The 19895-nt window shown below is 32.9% G+C and overlaps 1 protein-coding gene across 1 annotated transcript; it reads right to left on the reverse strand.

Moving 5' to 3' along the window:
- Positions 1-7927: 7927 nt before the first annotated feature.
- LOC132609655 (CAX-interacting protein 4) lies at positions 7928-13015 on the reverse strand. Its single transcript, XM_060323730.1, has 2 exons — positions 12861-13015; positions 7928-9278 (listed from the first exon to the last, which is right to left on the reverse strand). Exon 2 carries the CDS (start codon positions 9253-9255, stop codon positions 8278-8280), a length of 978 nt encoding a protein of 325 aa, XP_060179713.1. The 5' UTR covers positions 9256-9278; positions 12861-13015; the 3' UTR covers positions 7928-8277.
- Between the last annotated feature and the right edge of the window lie 6880 nt (positions 13016-19895).

Raw genomic sequence — 19895 nt, forward strand, 5'->3', positions numbered from 1 at the left:
ATCTTATTTTTTCAGATTTGATTCTATTGTGTGTTATGTGATCAAATTTTAATGCCTATTTAATTAGGGATAGTTTAGTCAATTTACATATTTTTTTCTTGAAGTGAGTAGTTTCTTAAAGGGTGTGTAAATGGCTAAGTGGACCCTTTCTTTGATCCGGAGGGAGTACTATCTTCTGTTTTAAAATACGCATTTTTCATTTACACGCCTCCTAAAAAAACATTTATAAGGATATTATTTTGACCATTTAATCCTCTTAACATATTATATCTCCTCAATAAATATTTAATCTGTCAATAATAAAAACCTCTTAAATGTTACAAATTAATACAAGGGTAAAATGAAAAAAGGGGCTAATTTTATCTTGGTTAAACGATAAATATTTTAAGTAAGGACGACACGTATTTTGGGATGGAGGGAGTAGCAGGGGCAGATCTACTTGGGGGCGAAGGTGTTCACCCGAACACCCTCGGTAAAAAATTACAGTGTATATATAGGGTAAATTTTTTATATTTATGAGTATATATTAATTTTTAAACACCCTCGACAAAAAATTACAGTGTATATTTAGTTTTTAACTTTTCCGAACACCCTAAAATGAAAATTCTAAATCCGCTACTGGAGTGTAGTAGTATTAGTACTAATCTCGTAGTTTTTTGTACTTCAATTTTTTTTAATATCTGTTATTTTTTTGCTTTGATTATCGCATTATTTTACTGTTGTTATTGTCCCATTCTTTTGTAAACTCTATGTAATGATTTCGTATTATTTGCTATGTTGGCTTTACTTTTAATCTTATTTTTAAAAATTTATTGTTGTTGTATTTATGGAAAGGAAGTGACGCCGTCATTTTTTCTGGTGTCGTTATCTAACGGAAAACGTGAGTATTTTATATAGTGGACATGAGGGAGCATTTTATGCATTGTTTGGTTGTACGTTGTGCTGAAGTTGGACGTTGTGTGGAGTTGATATAATTGGACTTAATGGGTTTTATGTGGTCTTGATTGGGGTGAACCAGATGGACCCACTTGTCTACTTGGTAAAATAATGTTAAAACATGTGGACACGTGGCGATAGGTGAGTGGATTATTACCATTAGGCCGGAATTTTTTTTGCCAATCATCAGGGTGGATCTAACTACTTAAATTTTATTATTCGTAATTCATTGTTCGGTATGATTTTGAGATACAACTACGAAAGAAAATTTCACATTGAGAAATAAAGTGTTCCCTATCAATGGTAAATCTGTCCAGAACTTAAATTCGAAATTACTAATTAAGAATGAAAATTAAAAGGATACTTACTATCCATCACAATAATTGATGATAAACTTTGGTATTTTTTCCTATTTGTTGCCAAAATGGTAGGTGATTGTAATCGAAATCAATATTCCTTCCTTGTCATTCTTATAAGATATGTAATGGGGTTCATATCTATTCCAAATATAATCAAAAGTCATGTTTCCTTTCCTTTTTTGGGGGGGTTGAGGTTGGGGACGAGGGAGGGGGGGGGGGGGGGGGGGGTCATTTCAAGTTTGGTTGATGATATTATCTTAATTATTTTAGCATACATTTTGTAAAAAATAATACAGTGTTTGATTGATCGTATAAAACAATTAATCGCAGCATAACTAATGTGATGTTTGGTTAATTTTATTAGATTAATTAATCTTAGCATAAAATTTCGTATAAGATAATACAGTGTTTAATTGATCATATAAGAAAAATTAATTACAATATAACTAATGTGACGTTTGGCTGATGGTATTAGATAGTATCTGTATTAATATAACTACATAAAGTATTATTTTATGTGAAATAAGAATATGGGAATGGTAAGTATTCATGCGTAACAATCTCTTCATTATTAGTCACCGCAGAATGATTTCTTCATTATTAATCATCGAATACACAATTCCTACATTATAATTTTGCATAACTAACATGTGAGTCAAACAATCTCTTAAGTGTTAAATTCCCTTTTTACTATGCTAACAAAAATTGATCAAATCTAGAATTTATTTTTTTCTCATGATTCAACTCCTAAAAGACATTAGAACATCTACCAAATCATTTAAGAAGAAAGCAAAAAGAATAAGAAACAAGGGTAATTAAGTTTTTTTCAAAATAAAAAATAAAAAATGCAACACGTCTGTTTTTAATTACCTACATTTTAACTCTTGTATATCACAGAGAGTGTGATGTTAGTCTTCATGTCACTCAGCTCTTTAGAGAGATTTTAAATAGAAAATGTAATGATTCAATAAAATAATAGCAATATCTATGAAAATACTTTTTTATTTATTTATGTATTAACCCCTTTTTAATTATCATCAACAATGGTCTTCTTTTTCTTGGATGCTTTAACTCATAAACTTCTCTACCAAACTTCTTTGAAATTTATGCCACTTCCTTACCTGTTTTTCCAACATAATTTATGGTCATGTTTATTGTGAAATTACCTTTTCGTGCCCTGCTTATTTTATTTTCATAAATGATCAATGTATCCTATTAAGATGACTTTTTGTAAACTACAGCAATTGATAAAGCCTTTTATTGTCAGTTCAAAAAAAAAAAAAAAGCCTTTTATTAACCTAATCAATTAGTAAAATATTGTTGATATAACTTTACCCAGACTTCAAAATCCACAATGCAAAATAGAACACAAAACCAAATACACATAACATGTATGACTTAATTATGATTAGGTATTAAGAGTTTGAGATAGTACTTTAATCCCTCAGCAATTATGATATTTAATTAAACGCATTTAATATTTTAGTTCCTTTATTTATGAATTATGTTATATTTAACCTATTTTTAGAAAAATATTATTGTCAAAATATAAAATAATAACACAAGCTTAATCACATGAGTAATTAAGCAATGGAACAGTAAATAATTATGATAAATTTGTGAATATTCACTGGTTAACAGATCAAATGTTCGCATTTCGATTAATTGTTAGTCATATATCACTAGGCTCAAATCTAAAGCTTACCAATAATTGACAGACCGAAAGTTCTTATGTGAAATACACGTGACATATTTATTTGCTTAGCGTAAACATCAGATAACGAGTATTATGTATTTGAGTACACTAAATGGGCACCTGCCACGTGGCAATGAGTGGGAACACTTTAAGCTTTATGTTTGTCTAAAAGGGAGGGTTCATACAAGATCTTCTTAGGCAAGAAGAAAAGCATAGTCAAAGGTCACAAAGTATATTTCTTTCAGACATCCTAAACTCCTTGTCTGGAAACTATCTATTTTGGGTTCAGTCAAATTTGCTAAATTATGTTTCTCTTTTAGTTCAAATCCAACAATTTTTTGAATGAGAAGAGAGGAAAAAAGCTTTATACTATTTTCAAAATTCACATTATCTTTATCATTGTGCAGATTTTAGGCAAAGTGTGTGAGTGTGACCAATAATGTGTGGCAAAGTAAAAACAAATATATTAGTGATACCAAGTGGTAATCTTTTTGCCTTGTGGAAATGGGGCCTAATAGATCTTGCCATATATTATACTATGCTTTTTTGCAAGTGCCAATAACTGCCTTTAATTCAAACATAGGTTTTTGTCCAATTGTTAACACAATCAAGTAGTAGTATTAACACAATCATTAACTAATGATGTGAACTTGTCTAATCAAAGAATGTGTCCGTGAATCATTTACATCTCTGATTTCTAGTTCATTCTATTTCTTTTGGTTGTTCACTGAAATTTCTTTGTTTCTGTATTTTCGGAATACGAGCATAGGACTTGTATAATTGATCATATTGATAATACAAAGAACGTACGCTATGAAAAAATGTTTACAAAATATGATGGCACACTAGTCATATTATAATTCATTTATATTAATCATAATTAAGTTAATAAAATGTTACAGAAAAATCAAGAAAAATCAAAATAAGCAAGGTAAGCACAATATCATAAATCACGCAGAGGTTATTGTTACACAACCAAATCTAGAAGGAGGTCTATGAAACTGAAACTATCCATTTTTTTATTAGAAAAATTCTTTTGTTAATATATCATCAATTACTAGTTCCTAATAAAATGAATTATATCGTTTATAATATTTTGTAAAAAACTGATAGTTTGTGTCAATTAGACCTTTTTAAATCAAGGAACATGTACATTTGTGCTTTTTAATTGTTATATTCCAACTTTTATTCGTGATTATGGGTACATTCTTTGTTCTTAAAGCTTTATTTCATTCTGCTAGCACATGAATAGGAGTATAAAATAGCAGAGCTTTTGTATCAACATTTTGATCAAGTTTTTCATTAATTCTGGCTCCCTTTCCCCCCTCAATTTTTAGTTATTCCTCTCAACATTTTGATCAAAGTTTTCTGCTTTAGGATCAAGTTTTTCATGATGTTGCTATTTTTCCACATATAAACAGTAGATTATCCATGCACCCAAGGGTATGCAATAAAATGTGATCAAAACTATGGAAGACCAAGAGTTCAAATCGCAACATAGGATAACAAAAACACTAGATGATTTCCTCCTATCAACCAGGAGCATAGCTAGAGTCAGATTAGGGGTACGGCCGAACCTGAAAACTTTGGTGGAAACCCCATTTTTGTCCTAAAAATTCATTGAGTATGTATAAATTATCAGTTCTAAACCAAATAACTTAGAAGGACTAGAATCTTGAATCCATAGCCTTCAAATTCCTAGCTTCGCCTCTGCTATCTACCTAAGTTTTGGCGGGCACATTACTTTACTAGTGAGAGGTAGCAGGCAGGGGCGGAGCCAAGTGTAACCGAAGGGGTTCCGAACCCCCTCGGTAGAAAATTACAGTGTATATTGAAGGTTAAATTTTTTTTTTTATATATATATATGGTAGGTGTTGAACCCCCTTGGCTTCTTCGTATGTTTACTTTTTCATATTTTTGAACCCCCTTACAGAAAATCCTGGCTCCGCCACTGGTAGCAGGTACCCGGTGAAATAGTGGAGCCGTGTAAAGCTGACGCAAACCCACATTTTTTTTAAAAGGAAACATAGGGAGGGAACCCTCTTAATTTTCCTCCAAAATGAATAAGAAAAAAATGGGAGAATCAAGAAGTAATTTTGAACAAGCCAGAAGCCCGTTTCCTAAATTGTAAAGAAGTACATAAAGGTTAACAAGTGGAGAATAGACATATTAGACCATCTTTTAACGTTAGGAATGCTTCAAAGTACTGCAACCAAAAAACAATACAAACACAAAAACAATATGCAAAGTTTGGAAAAGTGATTTATATATGAAAAGCCATTCATTGATCACCAAACTGTAAAGTAGATGAGTTAAGGATTCCCTTTGATGGATCTCTCAATCTTCAGGTCCTGCTTTCCCCATTTCCAAGGTTTCTTTCATATACACTTTGATTATATTCTTAGCTTCTTTTTCTGGTTTTCTTTCTGTTTTTATTTTATGAAAGAAAAAAAGCCTTCCCATTGTTAAAAGAAGAGACCAGGTGCCATTATTTTTTTTATTTTTTTTATCTTTGTCACTTTGTTTTTTAGCAACTACTAGATTTTAAGATCTTGCTCGTTAAGATTGTTCCAACTTTGAGACTCTTTTTTTTCACTTTGTTTGGACCAGTAAGCTTTTTGGTGTCTGTATGCTCCATGGTTAATTGGGCTTAAACTAACCAGATCATCAAACTATACTTCTCTTCAAATTGGTGTAGGCCTAGTGAACTTTTTTTTTTTTTAATTTCCTGAGGTCAGTTGCACATGCTACCTTTCACTAACATAGATATCGAGTAATTTTGTCTGGTAATACTTAGGTAGATTGAATAATCACATAGCATTCTCAGTCTTTACTGGGATCTGATACGATTTTCATCCACTCCGTTAACGACTAAGTCACTCCACTGTGTTTGGCGGCCGAATCAACTTTGTACTGACTAGTTGGGTTTAACCTATTTATATTGGGACACAAGCAGAGTCAAAATTGGAGGTTTATGGCTTCTGAACTTGCCACTAAAGTTATAACTAGTTTAAGTTACTTGGTTCTTAATTAGTTATTCGAACATATTTTATGAATTTCCTAATACAAATACAAAGTCTAAGCAAAAACTATCAAATCCGTCCAAACATGTACCTAATAATGCAGCCCTACCCCTGACATGAGATCGTCAATTACTTTTAGTATGCCCAAGCTTGAATTTTGAATGTAACAGATAATATCTCAAGTTTGTAGACTTTTCATGTTCTTATACCTCATTCATTTGTTCTAGGGTGTCAAGTTTGTCTCCTAAATTTGAAAATTTCATATTGATATCTCACATAGATCATTGGTTGAATGCGTTTAGCATAAACGAAATTTCATATTTAGGTCTCACATTGGTTGCAAAGGTGTTTTAAATACCACACCGGTTGAAAGGGTGTCCACATGCTTAGAAAGGATCTCTGATTCTATACAGACAAAGGAAGTTAATGTACATCTAACTTTTGATGAATTAGTCAAACTCCTATTGAAGAAGAGTTTATACTCCCTCTGTCTCAATTTGTTTGACACTTTTCGTTTTTTGAGAGTCAAACTTCAAAAAATTTCGAAATAAAATTTACATATTTGAAAACTACGTAAAAAGTATTATAAGTCACCATAATTAATAATTAAATATTTAAAAGACGTGTGTAAAAATTACAATCAAAGAACAACTCATTTGACTCTCGAAAAGCAAAAAGTGTCAAATAAATTGGGACTGAAGGAGTACTACTTTGGGTATTCACAACGAGATTACAAGTTACAGTAGGTAGAAAGAATCACTCATCGCCTTACTTCACCTATCAACTCACATGACCAAGTGCTTGAAGCTCCTTGAACTGACACTCAGTGGCGAAATCAGAAATTCTGAAAGCATATTGATTCTGGTCCCTTAACCAAATGGGATTTAGTAGTTGAATAACCTCCACCATGTCCGCGCGGGTATTGGAAAATATAAAAGATTTACGCACTTGGGATTTGAAACTAGGATTGAAAGTAATTTTTCTTTTTATGAAATAAGGGTTATATTAATAATAAAGCATCAAGAGGATGCACAGGTTACAAATGTAGGAAGAGTCAGCTCCACTAGAGATGTAAAGTAATTTCTGAACCACCTTACCGATAAAATAAAAGTTCCTATGATATCAAGAGGATTCAGCGATCTATACAACCACAAAAAAAAAAGTATATTATCTTAACCCTACAAATGATAAGTTTTTCAACGAAGAGGGTTCAATTGAATCCTCCCCTCCCTAATAGGTGGCTCCAACCCACACCTCGTCTATTCCTCCAAGTACTAATCACCAAGCATTTTTGTCCTTGTTGGAATTTAAACCCCCGGTCTCTAAAGTTTGCACCCACTTCATAGACCACTAGGTTGCATCCTTATTTTCATAAATCTAATACATCTCATTCATTGTATATCAAGTTTTTGTCTTAAGAGTAGGTGTCGACTCTAGCCAGCATTGACAGATCCAAAACTAGCCAAGCACTACAAGAAGGGAAGGAAAGAAGATGTGTGTGAAACAGTGAAAGTGTTAAGACATCTCAAGGTTATTCCGGCTAGACTTTCTTCTTCTCTTAAAACTAGGATATTAGTTAAAACAAGAAGAAAGTCGTGCTTCTCTCACCTTCTTTACTCCTCCTTTGCAACTTCCAGATTTGCAAATCAAGCTGTTTCTGGTTTTGGTTTGTTAAGGGAACTGTTCTACTGCTGGTGAGTTCCAGCAACTTTTGCCAACTTGACCCGATGATTAGATCGTTCTTCTGACTTATGGTTTTCGGGCCATTAGTAATACTGAGCATAACCAGAAATTAGCGTGTACACCACAATCCAAATACAATTCCCCGAAATGTGAAACAAAAAAGGGCATTGCACAATCAAATCTTAAAAGGCTATGGTAACATATTTCTTGAAAAATTTAAACACATGATGTTATCAATGCTGTAAATATAGGCTCATATATCACTTCAACTAATACCCAATGAAGTTGCACAAGTTACGGATTGTAATTAGTAACTCCACAAACCTCCAAAAGGATAACATGATTTAAGTTCAACAGGGATAGCAATATCCTAAAATAACTGACAATACTGCAACATCAGTTGGAACAATACTCAAGACCATGAAGGGAAAATTACAAGCAGACTGAGTATTTGTTGAGGCAAAAAATGAAAATAGACATAAGACAGATTCACACAGTGCCTAGATAAGCAGTTCCATGGAAAAGAACGAAACCTGCACTCCAGATAGTAGATAATAAATCTCATTTCACGAGTCCATTACTATTCTTCATCATCACGACGTTTCCTCCTGCTCTTCTCAGAACGTTTTTTGTCCCTGCCAACTCGTGCATCATCAGAGTTGCTGGAATCAGAATCAGATGCTGCTGCTCTCCTGCTCCTACGCTTGTGCCTTGGAGGAGATTCATCACTTGATTCATCAGAACTGTCTGCATGTCTGTGACTTCTCCTCCTCCTCTTCTCCTTCCTACTTTTTCTCCTCCTCCGACGATCCTCTTCGTCATCTGATGAGTCATCCCGTTTCCTCCTCTTCTCCCTCCTCCTCTTCCTGCGATCCTTATCTTCATCATCATCCTCCGAATCACTGTGTCCCTTCTTCTTCCCACTCCTCCTCCTCTTTGATCTACCCCTCTTTTTCCTTTTTCCAGAGTCTGACTCGTCATCAGAATCATCATAATCCGAATATTTCTTCTTGTGCTTCTTAGATGATGACTTCAACTTCCTACTCACCTTCTTACCAAACCTCTCAGCAATTGCCCTCTCCATTTCGGAATCGTAATCTGAATCAGAACTCTCACTCTCCTCTTCTTCACTGCTCTCCTCATTTTCTGCTTTCCCCTTCATCTTAGACCCGTTCCCCTTAATCTTCCCCAATCCAGACAACACGGCAGCTTCAATTGCCTCCGCATCCTTGTTATCATCCTTTACAGTCACGAAATTCCTACACTGAAAAGTGAGGTGGCCTACCCGCCCACATGTCTTGCATGATCCACGAGTCTCATCAGCATTGGATCCCGTGATTCGGGCAAGTGCAAGCAAACCCTGAAAGCTCGCATAAGCATTTTCCGAATCTGCAGCCGTCGATGTATTCTGGGTAGATGATTTCTTGTCCTCATCCTTGCTAGGGGCATATGGGTCATAACCAATAGCACTTTGCCAGATGCCATGCGTCTGTAGGGCTGCACTACTGTGAACCCTATTGTTCGCGGGCATGCGAACCCTACCTGCTGTGGCTGGCATGTTGACTGTTTCTCACCAACAACCTGTATACACCAAAAAAATCGATTTAAGCATCAAAATTCAAAAAGAATATTTTCCAAAGTTCCAAATTCAGAGCTAAAATCATCAGAAGTGAACAAGGCTGTATACACTAATAGTCAACATGTAAGCGTAAATTTCCAAACCCTAGCAGCTTTTTAAAGTTCCAAATTCTGTGCTAAACTCAGAAGTGAAAAATCTGTGCGCTATAACACGTAAGCATCAAATTTCCGAACCCTAGCAGCTCTTCAAAGTTTCGAATTCATAGCCAAATACTATAACAGTCTGTTTTCACTGAAAATCACAGCATAGGCATCAAAATTCCCAACCCTAACTTTTCAAAATTTCAAATTCGGATCTAAATCAGAATAGTAATAAGATGTATACCAAAAATTACTCCCTCTGTCCCAATTTACCACACTTTCCTTTTTAGTATCACAAAAAGAATGTCACCTTTATATATTTAGAAACAATTTAACTTTATGATATGATTTACAGCCACACAAATATTTAAGGCTTATATTGGACCACAAATATCAAAAGTATTTTTTTTCTTTCTTAAACTTTGTGCCAAGTCAAATGGTGCAACATAAATTGGGAATTTGGGATGGAGGGAGTAATAGTTAAGGGTCAAAACTCACAAGCCCTAGCTTTTAAAACAATTCCCAATTTGAACCAAAAAGCAAGATCACCTTTCAAATTCAGATAGATTCCATATTTAAACCGAGAACAACCATTTGATTCCATGAAACTATAACTACCCAAAGTAGTAGATTTCTAAGGTAGAGTAATATCAAAAACCAACAGACAGATGGTGAAAGCCTCCAAAGGACAAAAAGATACAAATTTTTAAAGCTCCAACGAGATAAATGTTGTAAGGTAGTTGATTTCTAATATATAGAAACACACACAAAAAAAAAAAAAAAAACAGATAGATAGTGAAAATCTCCCTAAAAGACAAATAACTATAAATTTTGAGAGCCCCTTCAATGTGATGATTGATGTAAGCGAACTCAAATAATTCCTAGGGTTAATTAAAGGTGTAGATTACACAGTTTCACCTCAACCACAAACTAGTTTGGTTCGGCTATATATCCTAAACATCAATTCCAGTCAATTTGGGCCCGTTCACGCCAACAATCAATAATTTCTCTTAAAACAAGCTACCGGGTGATTGCACAATCAATAAAAAAAGTTTTTTTTTTTTTTTTAAAAGAAGCCAAAGAATTAAATCATAAAATCATGCCTTGTCTGTTTTTTCTCTTGGGGTTTTTCAGATATAAGCTGTTACTAAACGTGCAGAATACACTACACTACAACCATCAATAAGAACACAAACAATAACAATTTCTCCTCAATCTCAAACTAGTTAGGTTCAGCTATATGAATCCTGAATACTCAATAATTTGTCTTAAGAAGCTATCAGCAATAGCATAATCAATCGATTTTAACCATGAAATCGTGCCTTTACTCCTTTTCTCTGTTTTTTTTTTCCAGATATAAACTGTTAGTAAAAGTACAGATTACCCCACAATCATCAATAACAACAACAACAATAACAATTTCACCTCAATCTCAAACTAATTTCGTTCGGCTATATGAAATCCAGAATACTCAATAATTTGCCTTAAATCAAGCTGTAGGTGATCGCAGAATCAATTAAAAAAAAAGAGCTCAAATAATTTCCTAGGAATAAAGGTGCAGATTGAACAATTTCACCTCAACCTCAAACTTGTTTGGTTAGGCTATATGAATCCTCAATATCAATTCCATTCCATTCGGACCCGCTCACTCCAATACTCAATAATTTTTCTTAAAATCAAGCTATCAGTAATTGCACAATCATTTTTTTTTTTCAAAAATAAAAGGGAAAAGAATTAAACCATAAAATCGTGCTTTTTCTCTAGTTTTCTCAGATATAAACTGTTGGTAAAAGCTAAGTTGCTCAGACTCTCCAAAAATGTTGCCGCACCCGTGTCGGATCCTCCAAAAATACACTACTTTTGGAGGATCCGACACGCACCCGCCAATATTTGTGAAGAGTCCGAGTAACATACGTAAAAGTGCAGATTACACCACAATCATCAAAAATAACAAGAACAATAACAATTTCACCTCAATCTCAAACTAGTTTGGTTAGGCTATATGAATCCTAAATACTCAATAAATTTGTCCTATAACAAGCTACGGTGATTGCACAACTAATTACAAAAATCATGCCTTTTCTTCTTTTTTTCTCTAGGGTTTTTCAGATGTAAAATAGTGCAAATAACACCACAATCATCAATAACAACAACAACAACAATAACAATATCAAGCCAAAGTATAATTTTTTATAAAAGAAGTCAAATAATTGCTAGGGTTAATAAAGGTGCAGATTACACGAATTTCACCTCAATCTCAAACTAGTTTAGTTCGGCTATATGAATCCTCAATATCAAACCAACACTCAATAATTTGTCTTAAAACAAGTGTGTGTTTGTGTGCGCGCGTGTATATATATTTTTTTTGATTAAGCACCGGGCGTCCGAGTCTCTTTGAGCCCCGACTAATCCCGGGGGTGCACAGGCCCTCGGCAAGGAGTTTCCCGCAAGTGCACCACGGGTAATTCAGGGTTTTACCCCAGTCCAATGGCCCTCAGAAATTGTTTGCACCCAGTGGGTTTCGAACTTGAGACCTTGAAAGGGAGCACCCCAAGGCTCAAGCCAATTACCACCACGCGCGTGTATACAACAACAACAACAACAACCCAGTGAAATCCCACATCTTGGGGTCTGGGGAGGGTAGAATGTACGCAGACCTTACAACACGCGCGTATATATATATATTTATTTTTTATTTTTATAAAAGAAGTCAAATAATTCCTAGGGTTAATAAAGGTGCAGATTACATGAATTACACCTCAATCTCAAACTAGTTTAGTTCGGCTATATGAATCCTTAATATCAAGCCAATACACAGTAACTCAAATAATCTGTTTGGCAATATCAATTCCATTCCACATAACATTCACTCCAATACTAAATAATATACTTATTTATTTATTTTTTGACGACATGGGAACCCGCAGCCTCTACCTTTCAGGTGCGCACACAGTAAACCCATCTCCTGTTGCACAACAGATCGCAAACCACACAGGAGAGATAACCCGCACTAGGCAAGCCCCGTACAACGAGCTCGACCCAGAAGGCAAATCCTCCAGGGGTTTCGAACCTGAGACCTCCATTATGAAAGCCCTATGCTCAACCAACTGAGCCACCCTTGCGAGTCTAAATAATATTGGTGATTGCATAAAACAATTCAAACAAATTTAACGAAGAATAACGTACCCTAAAATCAAAAAACAAATAAAAAAAAAATCAAGTTTTTTCTCTGGGGTTTTTTCAGATATAAATTGTTATTAGTTAAAGTGCAAATTACACCACAATCATCAATAACAAATTTCAAACCAGTACACAATAACATTAGTGATTGCCTAACATAAACAATTCAAACAATTAAAAGAAGAATAATGAAACCCTAAAATAGAGCTTTATCTCTAGGGTTTTTAAAATATAAAGTAAAAATTTTAGGGATCTGAAAATTACCTTAATGTGGTGATTATATACTGTTCTGCAGCAATGATCGGAAAACCAATTGGAAATAATGAAAGAGGGATAATTGAAGGCAACTTTAAGGAATTAAATAGGGGAGACTTTATTGACCCAATACGACACCGTTTAGGATACTTGTTAAGTCGGTGCCGGGGGCGGGGGGTTATAAATGGGATAATGTTAATAATGTATTCTCTCCGTTCACTTTTATTTGTCGGACTTTTTACGATATTTAATACTCCCTCCATTTCAATTTATATGAACCCATTTGACTGGGCACGACATTTAAAAAAGAGGGAAGACTTTTGAAATTTGTGGTTCAAAATAAGCCTTGAAAATTTGTGTGGCTGTAAATCATTCATAAAGTAAATTTGTTTCCAAATTAGGAAAAAGGTCATTCATTTTGGTATGGACTAAAAAGGAAATAAGTTCAAACAAATTGAAATAGAGGGAGTAAAATAATAAATGAAGCACATAATTTACTCATATTAATTGGTGCATATTTTTATTGGATTTGAAAAAATAATTTGAAGTGAGTATTTAATACCACTAGTAAAACAGGAAGAAAAAAGTTATCTTATCTTGATATGCGAAAAATAACAAGTAAAAATGAAAATTTATTTTTGAAATAGTAGACAAGTAAAAGTGAACAGAGGGAGTATAAATTCAGCATAAATTTTATATCCATGCAGTCATATCTATATCTATATCTATATCTATATCTATATATTTATTTATCTATATCTATATATTTATTTATCTATATCTATATTATTTTAAAAGCATGAATAAAAATATTGGTTGGCCAAAATATCCTTCAAATATTGAATGACTTTTAAACTCTTTAAAAGTTAAAATATATTATTGAAAAATAATTATTGATTGATTAATATTGTAATATCTAGGCCTCATCCTAATACAAATCTGCGTGTAATTCGTCTACCGTGAAGTGTCTTAATACTACTAAATTAGGGAAAATGAGCTAAAAGGGCTCTTTGAGAGTGGAATGAAGAATAGAGGATTTTTATTTCTTTTTTCTTTTCTTTTGTTATAAATATTTAATTAGGGGTTAATTATGAAGATCCCATGAAGAGATGGGGTTGAATTAAAATATTTGTAAACTTAGGGTAAAAAATTAAAAGGGACTCTATCCCCCTAAGTTTTTTTAATTTACACAAAAACCCCTAAGTTTTTTTAATTTACACAAAAATCCAAAAATAAAAGCACTTTTTACCCAAAAAAAAAAAACTGTACGTTTTTCTCTTAAAAAATACGCAAGCAACTATTGATTGCTTAAACAACTCCTTGTTGCTTATACAATAAATAACATTGTATCTCATTAAAACTAGGTAAACAACCAGTAGTTGTTTAAATAAATAAAGGTTGCTTATAATAAACAACACGAAGTTGTTTAAGCAACTCATTATTGCTTATACATGAACTCAATTGGAAATTAATTGATTGATCACAAATGAAAATTAACTAATATAAAAATCTTGTTTCTTGTAAAAACTAGTCATTTGATGAGTGATTAAATCCAACTTATTAATTTTATCACAATTGATCGCAAAATTGATTTACTCAATTAAAATATCAAAAACTTTTAACAAAACCCAAAAAATTGCTTACAATAAACAACAAAAAGTTGTTTCGACAACTCCTAGTTACTTACAACAGAACCCCAATTCTTATGAAAACTTAGCAAACAATCGATTGTTGCTTAAGCAAATAGTAGTTATTTATGTTAAACAACACGAAGTTGTTTATGAAACTGTTGGTTGTTTACATTAGAACTTATCGAACGGGTCATTGGATGTTCAATTGTTATCAAGTGAATACGTTGATGTTCAAATATTCATATAATCAAACAACACTGATTCCATTATCACTAGATTAGTAAGTTATTGTTAAACTATTGGTAGAGTCAATCAATTTTGCGATCAATTGTGATATTATTAATAAGTTGGGTTTAATCGCTCATTGGACGACTCGTTTGATATTTAATTGTTATCAAGTGAATACGTTGACGTTCAAATATTCATATAATCAAACAACATTGATTCCATTATCACTAGATCAATAAGTTATTGTTAAACTATTAGTAGAGTCAATCAATTTTGCGGTCAATTGTGATATTATTAATAAGTTGGGTTTAACCACTCATTGGTCGACTCGTTTGACATTTAATTGTTATCAAGTGAATACGTTGATGTTTAAATATTCATATAATCAAACAACATTCATTCCATTATCACTAGATCAGTAAATTTTTGTTAAACTATTAGTAGAGTCAATCAATTTTGCGATCAATTATGATATTATTAATAAGTTGGGTTTAATAACTCATTGAACGATTCGTTTGATATTTAATTGTTATCAAGTCAATAAGTTGATGTTTTAATATTCATATAATCAAACAACATTGATTCCATTATCATTGGATCAGTAAATTTTTGTTTAAACTATTAGTATAGTCAATTAATTGATGATAAAATTAATAAATTGGATTTAATCACTCATCAAATGAATAGTTTTTATAAGAAACAAGGTTTTTATATTAGTTAATTTTCATTTGTGATCAATCAATTAATTTCCAATTGAGTTCATGTATAAGCAATAATGAGTTGCTTAAACAACTTCGTGTTGTTTATTATAAGCAACCTTTATGTATTTAAACAACTACTAGTTGTTTACTTAGTTTTAATGAGATATAAGGTTATTGTATAAGCAACAAGGAGTTGTTTAAGCAACCAATAGTTGCTTGCGTACTTTTACCTAATTTTTAGAACTTGAGTCCTAAATTCTTAAATAAGTAACCCAAAAGTCTCTTTTAATAAAATGTCCCACTAAACTACCGGTTGGGTTCGTTGAACATACACTTAATAATTTCTACTCCTGTTTTTGAACATACTTCTTAAACCAAATACCTAAAAGAACGTTACAATATTTCTTTTTAGACTTAATCCTATTACAACTAAGATAGACAATACCTAATTAAGGTCCAAAACCTTACTATACAGCATATTTCCGTAAATACTACTAGATGGAAAAGGACTTGATTCCCTCTGAGCAAATGTGCGATAGTCTTTCCATTGTAGGAGTAAGACATATATTTATATTTAATTGGATGAAGGAAATATGTAAATTGATAATCCTTTTAAAAAAACAAAAAAAGTGTAAAACTGAGAATGTTAAATTTTTTAATAATATCTTTTACCTCACTATTAATATTATTGTCTAATAACACTTTTGTACCTCATTAAACAACTATAATGTAATTCAAGTAATCAGGGGCGGAGCCAAGTGGTCGCCAGGGTGTTCACCCGAATCCCCTTCGGCAAAAAATTACCATGTATACACAAGGTTAAAATTATTTTTTTATGTATAAATAGTAGATGTTGAACCCCCTTGGCTTCCTCGTTTCTTACTCTTTTATATTTTTGAACTCCCTAGAGAAAACTTCTGACTCCACCACTGCAAATAATATTACCTAACATTTCTTTATGGTGATAATTGATAGGGAATTGTGCAATGCACATTCGTAGAGACTAATTATTTTAAAAGCATGAATATAAATATTAATTGACCAAAATATCCTTCAAATATTGAACTACTTTTATACCTCTTTAAGTTAAAACTTTCTCTAGAAAGTAATATCATATTGAATAAAATTGTAATATTAATTTTTTCTAATATCTAGGACTTCGAACTCAACTAAAAAAATATTTTTTTATTTAAAAGAAAACATAATTATATTCGGATTTTACTAGATATCTTTGACTTTGATTTCCAGTAAAGAATTGTTATTTGAATACAATTTTAAAACTATAATCCTAAATCTCTACACTATCAAGACGAGTTGGAGAAGGAATTTACCTGATCAAATTAAATACTTTTATAGTCGGGCCCTTTAGAGCCTACCATCACAAATAATAAAACAACTTAATAATGATTAGAGACACAAAACTAAAATATTCTTACGAGTGTGATAAATTATACTCCCCCGTTTCAATTTGTTTATTTTAGTTTGACTTGACAAAAAGTTTAAGAAAATAAAGAAGGCTTGAATCTTGTAGTATTAAATTAAAGATGTGTGTGAGTATTAAAATACCATTTGAATCTTGAGGTCTTAAATATATTATGTAGGATATTGGGTATAAGTAGTTACTAAATGTAGAAAGTGGCTTTCTTTTCTAAACAGACCAAAAAGTAAAGTAAGATAAACAAATTGAAATTGAGAAAGTGATTAAGAGTTATTCACTTGATTTGATATTAAGTGATTAAATAAATTGAGTTGATCATTTTATTTGGTATTAGGTGATTAACAAATACACAATGGTGGAAAAAGTGGGAAACTGACATTTGTGAAGCCAAATAGAGATATAAAATAAAGACAAAAGTAGTAAATATACAAACTATGAAAAGATTATCTTCAACGATTGTCGTTCTTTCCATGCATTGTTATGTGATCCGACCATAATTAAGGAGCTCGCGACTTTTTTAGTATGACAAAAAAAAAAAACAAACAAACTAACACAAATTTTTTTTACATAAGTAGGTTTCACGCACGAATTTCGTGCGTGAAAGAGGGCAACAAAATCTACCCCTTTGTTCTTTGGCCAATTTTTTTAAAAAATTGACCTTTTTTCCATATTTTGACTAAAGATTAGTCATGTTTCAAAACGCCGAAATATCAATATTTTATATAGAACTTAATATCTTTTTTTGCGTACAATAATGTCGGCTCATTACATTAAGTACACCTAAACATTTGGATCGTCGTTTTAGGGGTTCTAAAGTACCCCGAAGTAAGTTTTGTTTGTTTGGAAACTTGTTAGTGTTATTTTGGTTCAACTTATATAGCAACAAAGCTTCTAATTAATCATCATTGGGCGAAGGAGGGGACGAAGGAACCGGAGGACCTAGAGCCAGTTTGCCAATGGGTATTGGCTTTGTCAAGCTAGATGCACCGTTTCTCGGAGGAGAGAAAACAACCTGAAGATATTCATCCGTGTCACATAGAAAATTCGAACACGAGTTAACAAAGCCATTAATATTAATTAAACCTTTGATACCATACAACACCCTTTCATCTATCTTGTAAAAGTTCATTATATTCTCTTTCTTTTTCTCTTCTTGTTCTTATTTTAGCAATGACAACAGCAATTTCAGCCAAGAAACACTTAACCTAGAGGCTGAAGAGTTCAAACCAACTTCCATGTAGAAAAATGGAGTGCCTTCTCTTCCCCACTTAGCCATTTTTCAGCAAACTCTTCTCCTTCATTTCCTCCATTTCCACCACTTCAACACACTTTGCTATAGAACCCGATGTTTGTGAATGCGGTTATTGTTGTTGAATTTTTTATGGATTATTAACTCTAGAAATTAATAATAGACTTAAACAATCAAAACAAATTTAAAACTTACTAATTGTTTTTCTTATTGATGACTTCATCATAAACTAACAATACAAATTAACCGCATGAGGTAGAAATTTAAAAGAACTTAAATAACCCCTAATCTTCATTAGAATAGAAGTCCACAATATCGTCGTCAGAAAAATATTGGCGGTTTCTTAAGACATATCTTTTTTCAGTAGATGTCAGTTCTCTACCGGTTGATGATGCTTGTTCTTCGGCCAACTTTAGCATGTAAAATCTACAACGTCTTGCCAGCATTCTATTGTTTTCTTTTCTAATCCTTTGTACGACAAGCTCACAAGTTTCTGGACCTACTCGAGGCATGTTTATTGAGTACCTTGTTGGGATTGGAGCGTTGAGATTTTCCAAGTCACGAACAAGACGTTCTGATTCGGCAAGCCGATGTGACCATTCTCGGCGTAAACCGCAAATAATATTCTGGCGAATCTGAATATTTCACACTGCAAAAATCATCATTACGCTCTATAAGAAGGTGGGGATTTAGATCGTCTAGTTTGAAATCGCAGTTATCACTCAAAAAACTACTATGATTTGAACTCTCATCATCACTGCTATTTGGTTCTTTTGGAAGGAGTAAAGACCAAGCGGCGTTTCTACTACTCCTCGACATTGAATACGTTGTAGTCTAATAACAAAAGAAAAGACTACTTATATAGTTACAAACCCGCATGTACTCAAAGTTTTTTTGGGGGGGGGGGTGTCTTTATGACCCTACCTACTTACTTTATACAAAAATTATTAATCTTCATCGGACATCTCACAGTCCAAATCCCACTTGGATCTAAATCTTGTGCTACCATGTACACCATATTCTACCCTAAGGTAATATATTTGCATCCGATTATTCTCTTCGCGAAAACGGTTAAGAGCAAAATTAAACTCTTGTGGAGTTCCACGAGGCATTGACATATCACGTTTTTTTGGGCGTTTAAGCCCTACTGATGCTAACTTTTCCTCCAGTGCTGCAGCCTCCTTAACACGCCAATCCCACTCCACTCTCATTTTATTATTGTATTCTCGATTGAATATGTTGTTAAGGTTATTTGAGTATTGAAAATCATCATCATCTAGTTCCCATGTCCTACCCATTGCTTCGAATATGTTTCCTGGGGTAAAACATGTAATAGAATCAAAATTACCAAATTGGGTGTAGAATGACATGATAACTCGTTTTAATGTGAATGCTGCCAGAAATTGTCAATCATGTTATATATAGTACTTCATTATTTTACCGTTTTAATATGATTCTCACTTGTATTGCGCATCATTTTAATGCGCAATGTAAGTGTTGATTTGACAACACACCACGCATGACAATTTCAGGAATCTATGACACATAAAGGCTTGATTTGACAATACAATGCTGCATTATTTGATAGTTTTAATATGACTCTCACTTGTATTGGGCACCATTTTAATGCGCAATGTAAGTGTTGATTTGACAACACACCACGCATGACAATTTCAGGAATCTATGACACATAAAGGCTTGATTTGACAATACAATGCTATGTTATTTGACCATTTTAATATGACTCTCACTTGTATTGCGCACCATTTTAATGCGCAATGTAAGTGTTGGTTTGAC

The sequence above is a fragment of the Lycium barbarum genome, chromosome 9 (assembly GCF_019175385.1).
Source record: "Lycium barbarum isolate Lr01 chromosome 9, ASM1917538v2, whole genome shotgun sequence".
Taxonomy (NCBI): domain Eukaryota; kingdom Viridiplantae; phylum Streptophyta; class Magnoliopsida; order Solanales; family Solanaceae; genus Lycium; species Lycium barbarum.

Coding starts and splice junctions, on each gene's coding strand:
- LOC132609655 (XM_060323730.1), bottom strand. CDS start 9,255: ATGCCAGCCACAGCAGGTAGGGTTCGCATGCCCGCGAACAATAGGGTT.